The 8,658-nt window shown below is 39.1% G+C and overlaps 1 protein-coding gene across 1 annotated transcript; it reads right to left on the reverse strand.

The window, feature by feature from the left end:
* Positions 1 to 244: 244 nt before the first annotated feature.
* Positions 245 to 1,641, reverse strand: LOC112228893 (GSK-3-binding protein). Its single transcript, XM_024394640.2, has one exon. It carries the CDS (start codon positions 1,531 to 1,533, stop codon positions 1,045 to 1,047), a length of 489 nt encoding a protein of 162 aa, XP_024250408.1. The 5' UTR covers positions 1,534 to 1,641; the 3' UTR covers positions 245 to 1,044.
* Positions 1,642 to 8,658: the final 7,017 nt, after the last annotated feature.

The following is an 8,658-nucleotide window of genomic DNA, read 5'->3' on the forward strand; positions in this document are numbered from 1 at the left end:
TGTGACCAACAAATGCATATGTGAAATCCATAGATTGGAACCATGATTTTTTTTCTCCAAATGTACCGATTACCTTATGAACGCAGTAAAATATGAAAATTGTTGCATGTTTATATTTTTGTTCTGTGTACATACGGCAGCGTTTGGTATAGTATGTCGACAGGCTTCCCAAATACTGTAGTTACTTGCTATATTTTATTGGAACCTTTATCTGAGTGCGAAAAGCATACACATACACACAAAATTGGAAAAAAAAACACCGTGTTTATTTTTAAGACAAAGGCCTGAATACTCAGGAACATTATAAAATACTTCGTTGCGAAGTGGTCATGGTAAATCACTTGACACAGACAATGGGAAAATGAAACATCCGCATCCCATTATGAAAAAAATAAAATACACCGCCCCCAGCCAGTCGAAGAGACATTTAGTTTGAAATGTCGCCCGTCTCCGTCTCTTACACGGTTTGGTAGCTGGTTGTCGATCCCGTTCCTTCTGTGTAAAGGAAATACAAAGCTGGTATCGAAGCAGTCACAGTGCTGCCTTGCGGGGGGTAGGAATCCACCCAGGCATGAGTGTGGCGCTAGCCTAGCTTGCTAACTAGTAACGTAAAACCTTGGATTTGAAACGACCCGATTCAAACTAACGGACCAAAACAGGCAATGCTGGCGGCCTGAGATTCGATTTGTAAACAATGTCAACGTAAAGCTTTCACTTGGTTGACATAGCATTCACTTGGTTTACATAACTTGCTACTAACTAAGCCAACGAAGTGTGAAAAGGAGAGTGCCCAACCATAAACAAAAATCTAACTAACCATCAAGTTGGAGTTGCACACAAACATGGTTAACGTTAACTAGCTAGCTAACGCATTGGGTAAATGAAAAACCTAAATTAACGGTCACAAAGTAGACATGCTAACGACGTTACCACCATGACATTTAATCGTTCAACATGTAGACTAACGTTATAGCTAGCTATGTCAGCAAAATAGTTTACGTTGTCGGTAACATATCATGTATAATGAATACATTGTCCGCATCATCAGCACTGCAGCTTGTCCGAAAGATCTCCACACTCCGTCGTAGAGAACTGCAGCCGCCTGACCGCTTCTTTGATTAGATTCCCAGACAATATTAATTCCTGAAGTAACTGATGTGGGTCGTCGTTCTCGACAGCTGCGTTGATCCCCTTTCGGTCCCAACGTTTGAAATTGTCCCACTCCTGGTTACTTGAGCCAGGGAAGCTGTACGGACTAGTTCTGTTATTACGTTGCCTCCGGTTTCGAAGCCGTATGCAGCACCCGGTACGTTTTTGCAGGGCCACACCATTGTTGTTGTTGTTAGCTTGTTTGATGTTGCTACCGCTGCAGTTGCTGGTGAGACCGTGGAGACATGACATTGTCTTTTGATTAGCACTATTGTTGTGAAGCTGCAGCGCCTCACCGATTTTCGTGACCAAAGCGTCCACTTCTTTTGAATCGACGGTAACAGACTGCTCCAAGAGGATGTAGTTCTCCTTTCGACAAGGCATTTTGTTGTATTTTGTGTGTTTCTTGGCTGTAGTTTCGAAATGAATGGGAGCGTAGCTCAGTTCCTTCCTCTCACCACGTTGCTTGGCAGAAAAGCAAGTGAGCAATGAACCCTCTCGATATTTTGTAAACAATAGATGACGTAGGATCCGGAATGTACCATTTCCAATGTGGGTGCGATCATCATTCAAATGATTTCAAATAGTGAGAATCATCATTTCTATTATTTCATTTCTATATATTTATTTATTTCATTATATAATTCCTTATTATGTATGACATATTTTCTGAACACAACTCTGACTATTCATATCTTATTTAAAGACAGACCTGGACGATTCCCCTGATTTTATTCAGTCTTGGCACATCTAGCCAACTGGACATAATACATAACTCGTAACTGTCTAGCTATATTATGTATGTCAAATAAACTATGTTTTTACAATAACACCAAATTGTCATACATCTCTGACTTATTTCTTGTTGCAAATTGCTATATTCCACAACCCATGAAATAAAAACCTTTGACTGAGAGGTATTTTATCTCAATTAGCTATCATTCAATTGTTTTCATGCAATATTATTTTCAATATCATCCCTCCACTCTAAAATGCTGCATATTTCAAATGTTTGACAACGATTTGCTGGATTGTTGAAATAACCATAATTGATTCATTTTCGGATTATATAAATAACAATTATTACATTATGGTAATAAACGATGATATTTCTTTTAAGCATTATATGTGCATATGTACATGTCAATGCATCAGAATGCACGATCTATTATGCGCAAAATCAGTGGTTAGCACATGGAGTACATTTCTGATTTCTCTGAATCGTACTGAACTCGGCCGCTCCAGTCAAAGAGCGCCCTCATGACCATATAAGGGGCGACTATCGTGTTCACGTGGTGCGTGTCTGTACTACAGCCTGTTCCTAGACCTGCTGCTGCGTTGTATTTTCAGGTCATACGAGTACGTGGTATATTTCCTTAACACATCACAGGGCTTAAAATAAAGTCATTATCGGGAATGGTTTTCATTTATATGTGAAAGATGTTTATTAGGTTCGGAGTACAATACCGATTTCCTCTTTCTCTTCCATGCAGTAAACGGCTGGCTGATCAACAACAATTCCTGTTTGTCTGTGGTCTGTACTAGCAGCTGGTTGTGTTCCTGTTGCAGGGATGTTCCCATTTTACTAGTATGACTCTATCCTTGTCGCATAGGGGAGGGGAACTGGGGAAACAGTGTATTGAGTGTACCATGTCTATTCATTTGACTTTGATAGGACTTGGAGCTCTGCCAAAGCTGGGGGTCATTTGGTTTCTTCCTTCCATTGAGTATGTGCTGACACCATATAAGGCTCTTCCGAGTATTGCATCCACTGAAAAACAGTAAAATAATTATTACATTGTTCAATGTAAATAAACCCTGAGCTAACAGTCAAGTTACTCATCCGAGTTTGACAATGAGATCCTGTCCTATGGGATATAGGTAATTTATGAACATTTGAACATCTTGGCCATGTTCTGTTATAATCTCCACCTGGCACAGCCAGAAGTGGACTGGCCACCCCTCATAGCCTGGTTCCTCTCTAGGTTTCTTCCTAGGTTTTGGCCTTTCTAGGGAGTTTTTCCTAGCCACCGTGCTTCTACACCTGCATTGCTTGCTGTTTGGGGTTTTAGGCTGGGTTTCTGTACAGCACTTTGAGATATCAGCTGATGTAAGAAGGGCTATATAAATACATTTGATTTTAAATTTGATTTGACATACAGTTCAAAGATTACATAACAGACAGAGCCCTTTGTAATGTGTCTGATTTGGGCTGAAACTCAGAAAAAATATGTAGTTGACTTCACTAAATATTTGGTAGAGTTCAACTTGATGGATATGTAATGTGATGCTCTCAGAGATCTTGTATTAGAATAATTGACCTTTATCATATATATCTTTGAGTCAGAAAAAGAGAACATAGTTCATCCTCTACTGTTAACTATTATACCATTTTTTCAAGGAATAATTTGACCCTCTGGTGGGTTTACCATGAACTGAACTTCATCTACGACTTCATCTAAAGTGCAATTGGCTATCCAGCTCCCTATCACATGGCAATGTTTGCATCGTGAACATGATGCAGTGAATGCCATTGGCTGTAGGACTCACTTGGCAGAGCTGCAGTGCATGCTGTTACTTGAGAGAAAGCAACGCTCTGCATCTGCCAGCCAATCATAAAGCTCTCTCACAATATGAGATTGATCAACAAAGATGACATACTGTCAGCCCATAAACTTTTCAGGAGCATAGTGACCTTAATTCACCTGATGTTCCTGTAATTTACAGGCTATCAATCTGTCAAGAGTTACATCAGTGTCAAGAGTCACATAACAGCCTCATAATACTAAGGGGTTGTGGTAGTAGATTCCTGGCTGCACATTTCAGTGCTGCACAACTTCTGTTCACAGTTGTAGTTCAGGCACCTTTTATTTACCACACCCTTTTGTCTGATTAGAAATAATGGCACACCCTTAATATTGAAGGCCATTCAAAAATGTATCATAATACACACCCAAGTTCTGAAGTACTATTCATGTTTTATCTCAAATGGCTATCAGTGGGTATTCTAACTCTGATGAGGAGGAGGGAGTGTCAGAGTCAATTTCACATTCATTAGTCAGTGCTGTGAGTACCATCACCTCAACCTGAACTACCAGTTTGCCCAAAAAGACAGCCAAACACTAAGTCCCACTTTTGCCTATAAACAGCGTAGCTGGTTTTCCACCCTTCATTTAGGTCCTGAAATGTCCTATCTAATTTGGTTAGGGAGAATGCATGCGCTGTGTCGGTGATTAAGGGATCCTGCTCAGAGGCGGTGGATAGTTTGCTTGGCATGCTGTTGCCCCATGGTGCAACCATCAACTGGGTCCCCGTTGAGAGACAGTTCTTGGAACCTGCTCCATGGAGAAACAGACAGAGTGTTGGACAAAATCTGAGACCCTGTGTGCTAACATAACTTCATCAGTTGATGACTCAGTAATGCATATAGATGTGTGGCAGTAATTGGGATGGATGATGCTTGTACTAGATAGGTGGTCATTGAAATGAGATGTGATTGAAGGAAGGGATTAACAATGAGTCACTACTTAATTACAAAGTGTTGTAATTCACAATATTTAAAAAATACTTTAAACAGTTTCTTACCCCGAAAGATGTCCACAGAATGATTGGGGGAAACTATGTGGATCTTAAATGGCTGACACTGAAATAGCATGCTAATAGTAGTAGCTAATTCCAGGTCTATGTACTCTTAGTAATTTAGACTAAAGTTAGCTATTGCAGGCACGGAACTACAGCCAACTTTCAATGTCAGAAAACTATTTAAGAACATTGACATTTAAGTGACCACATGGGCCTACCTTTAAAAGGATAGTTCAACCAACTGACAAATGTAGGCTACCTAATATTATGGGTAATTAGCACAATATTGCGTTGCCATAAAACTTGGTTTGAAGTTACTTTGATTTAATTTAGGCATACTATTTGGAGCATTCTTACAGAGCTCCTGCTTCTTCCATTACTTTGCATTAAACCATTCTAATGATATACTGTGGGTATGACATCTAAAACATATGTTTTAGTTGTATGTCAGACCTTGCTCTACTGCTATTGGTGTAAAGATCTGTATTAAAGTAAACAGAGAGGATTGTTGGACCTTACCATTTCTTCCCTTTGCATAATATTCAATACACAGCACCACCAAATGACCCCATACAGGTTTGTACTGTACATCCTATACCACTGAGAGTTCTGTAAACCGTCTGCCTTTGGATTTCTGCCTTTCAAAGTCATGTAAGGTGAAAGTACAGTAAGAGACATTTGGGAGGGGCCTGCTCTGAAATGCATGGACAGGTTTGGGCATGGACAGGTTTATTTTGAAATGCTACAAAGGAGCAAGAGGTCAACACAAGCACTATAGCACTAATACTATTACTATTACTGCTACTGCTACTACTACTACAAATGTTAGTAATAATAACACAAGTAAAACTGAAGTATAAAAGAAGGTTCATACATGCCACTCAAACATTCTATAAACAGAGAAAGAGGAGAATGGTAGATTAGAACATGAATTAGATTAGAACATACCAGAATATGCTGTATTTATAGAACAGATATAAAATACATAGACTAAACATAGAAATAAAGGGCTTTGAGGGTCATATTCCAGAATGTTTTTGGCTGCGGTAAAATAATCTACTTCAAAGTGTGAGATAAGGATTTGAGAATGGTTATCGTATAAAGGTTAAGAGCCTTTACCACACATTTCAGTTGAAGGCATTCAGTTGTACAACTGACTAGGTATCCCCCTTTCCCTTTCATTTAGAATACTTCATCAATGCCTTTTTTTCTTTCATTGTTGTCAAAGCACAATGCATTCTACTGCCAAGTAATCTAGGCAATAATCCTTGTGCTTCACAGTAAACTTGTAAACATAGGGAGAGTGTGTGAGAGTTCCTGTGAGTGTAGATTCGTAGTCCTATCCTCTTAATTCTGCGTATGTAATCATTTCAATTTTACAGGAACTGAATATAGGGGTATTCCATAGAATTTATATGCATATGGATTAAGGATTTGAAAGTAGAGAATTGAAAACTTAAACTGATTCTAACAACTCTTCCTCAAAAAATTATCTAAAAAAATGGCCCAATCTGCTCTTCCCAACTCCCAAGGACAACAGACCTGTGCTCTAATACTGTGATTGAATTCATCTATTTCTCTACTTTCCTTTTGTCCCATTGATTGATGGATTAGTTGGATATGTTTCCATTATTGTTTTCACATATTGCCTCCTGCTGCTTTGGAGAAGTGGTCATCATGAAGGAAAGCAGATAAGGAAACAATGCACTTTAAGCCAATTTAGATGCAGCCAGGGGGTTGGAAAACCTTGAGCACAGTGATCAAGAAGACATCTTGTTAGAACAAGCCTATTCAAGGATGTAACTCTGCCTACTCTGGCCAACATGGGGGATATGGAGATAGTGAACCAACCACATGGGTTTGCTATTTAAATGCCTGCATAGCGTTTACTGTTTTTATTGACCTCCCAATGCTTCACACTGGAGCAAGCATAATCCCTGTGTGTTTGTGTTCATTTTGTTTTTATGCAGGGTGTTTGTGCATCAACAGTACGTGTGTGTGGGGGGTGTTTGTATGTTTGCACGTTTAATCAGGCTCTCAGATCAGTGGATCAGGGTCACAGGAGGGGTTTCTAGTTGCTATGAAACAACAACACATTAGGAGATTAATTTAGTATCAATTCCAGGGCTGTTTGTGAGAGCTGCTGTTTGTGTCTGTGTGTGTCATAGGGTAAATCCATTTGAATTCAATCTGTTTTTGACATCACCCCTTTTAATTTGAATGAAACCTTCCATACATATTTGCTCAAAGTTACTTTTTGGACCTGAATGCCAAAACATTCAAGAGATAAAAGTGCTCGAAGTAGACGCCTTTTGTATACCCCCTCATACCATGAGACATCCATGTCTTAATCACTGGAAAAGATAAATGGTTGAGATTTATATAATTTAAAAGCTTACAAACAGGGTTGTCAAACTATTTTATAATTTCTAGAAAAAAATAATCTGAGGTGTTTGTGTTGTGCCCGCCATCGGTTGAAACACAACATGCTCTTGAATACAGGGTGGGTATCATGTTTTGGCTAATACATGTACTAAAATGTGAATAAAATAGCAATGTCAACATTCAAATGGTACCACAAAAATGGTTGGAGGTCCACATATCATATAATCAGATAATTTTGACTTGAATGGGAATATGTGTTGTTTTAAATTATACTGTTAATCCTCCATAGAAAACCTATTGAAATCATAGAAATATAGATCATAGAATAGACTTGACCATTTAAGTCAAGGGTGTCAACAAAAAAAATCCCTGGCGCAGCAATTCAGTCTTCACTGAAGTCCAGAGGGCTGCACTGAAAATGTGTTATTTCATCGCTGTCAACATATGATAAAAATAGTCCTCTATCCATGTTATTTTTTATTTTCTATGCTTCCTGACTGTCTAGCTTTCATTTCAGTAAATGTGTGAGCTGAACACGGCCAATAAACTGTATGAATGTAGGACCATTATCATTTCTACACAATTTCGATTTGGTTTTAGTCATTTAAAAGTATATTAAGTTTGAGCACCGTTATCTCCTGAATGTTTTGGGATTCACGTCCAAAAATTCCCTTTCTGACCTCTTCTTCCATGGGCAAGCATGTATGGAAAGTTTAGTTTAAATCAAAAGGGATGCTGTCAAAAAGTGATTGAAAAGTATAATGGCGCCGGAGGGGATGGCTGCCGTCTTATTGACTCTTAACCAACCATGCTATTTTTTTTTTTTTGCGTTGTTCATAACTTGTTTTGTACATAATGTTGCCGCTTCCGTCTCTTATGACCGAAAGAGCTTCTGGACATCAGAACTGCCATTACTCACCTCAGATTAGACAAATAGTTTTTCTTCAATGAGTTGGGCGGGATATATACTGTACTACAGACACCCGACCAGGCCCAGATCCCCATCATTCACTAGAGAAGGAAACAGAGATTTTACGGGAAAAGATCAGGTTGCCTTGTGAGGATCAGGCGACGAGTGGCTAATCTGTCCTTTGCCTTCCATTCTGCTAACTAACGTTAAATCGCTGGAAAAATAAATGGGACTAACTGAAAGCATGTATATCTTACCAATGGGACATTAAAAACTGTAATATCTGATGTTTCACCGAGTCGTGGCTGAATGATGACATTAAGAACATACATATGTCGAGTTAAACACTTTTTCGGCAGTATAGAACAACAGCCTCTGGTAAGACACAGGGCGGGGGCCTATGCATATATGTAAACAACAGCTGGTGCACGATACCTAAGGAAGTCTCAGGGGTTTACTCGCCTGAGGTAGAGTATCTCATGATAAGCTGTAGACCACACTATCTACCTAGAGAGTTTTCATCTGTATTTTTCATAGCTGTCTACATACCACCACAGACCGATGCTGGTACTAAAACCACACTCAATGAGCTGTATACTGCCATAAGCAAACAGGAAAACGCTCATCCAGAG

Source organism: Oncorhynchus tshawytscha, linkage group LG03 (genome assembly GCF_018296145.1).
Source record: "Oncorhynchus tshawytscha isolate Ot180627B linkage group LG03, Otsh_v2.0, whole genome shotgun sequence".
Lineage (NCBI taxonomy): Eukaryota > Metazoa > Chordata > Actinopteri > Salmoniformes > Salmonidae > Oncorhynchus > Oncorhynchus tshawytscha.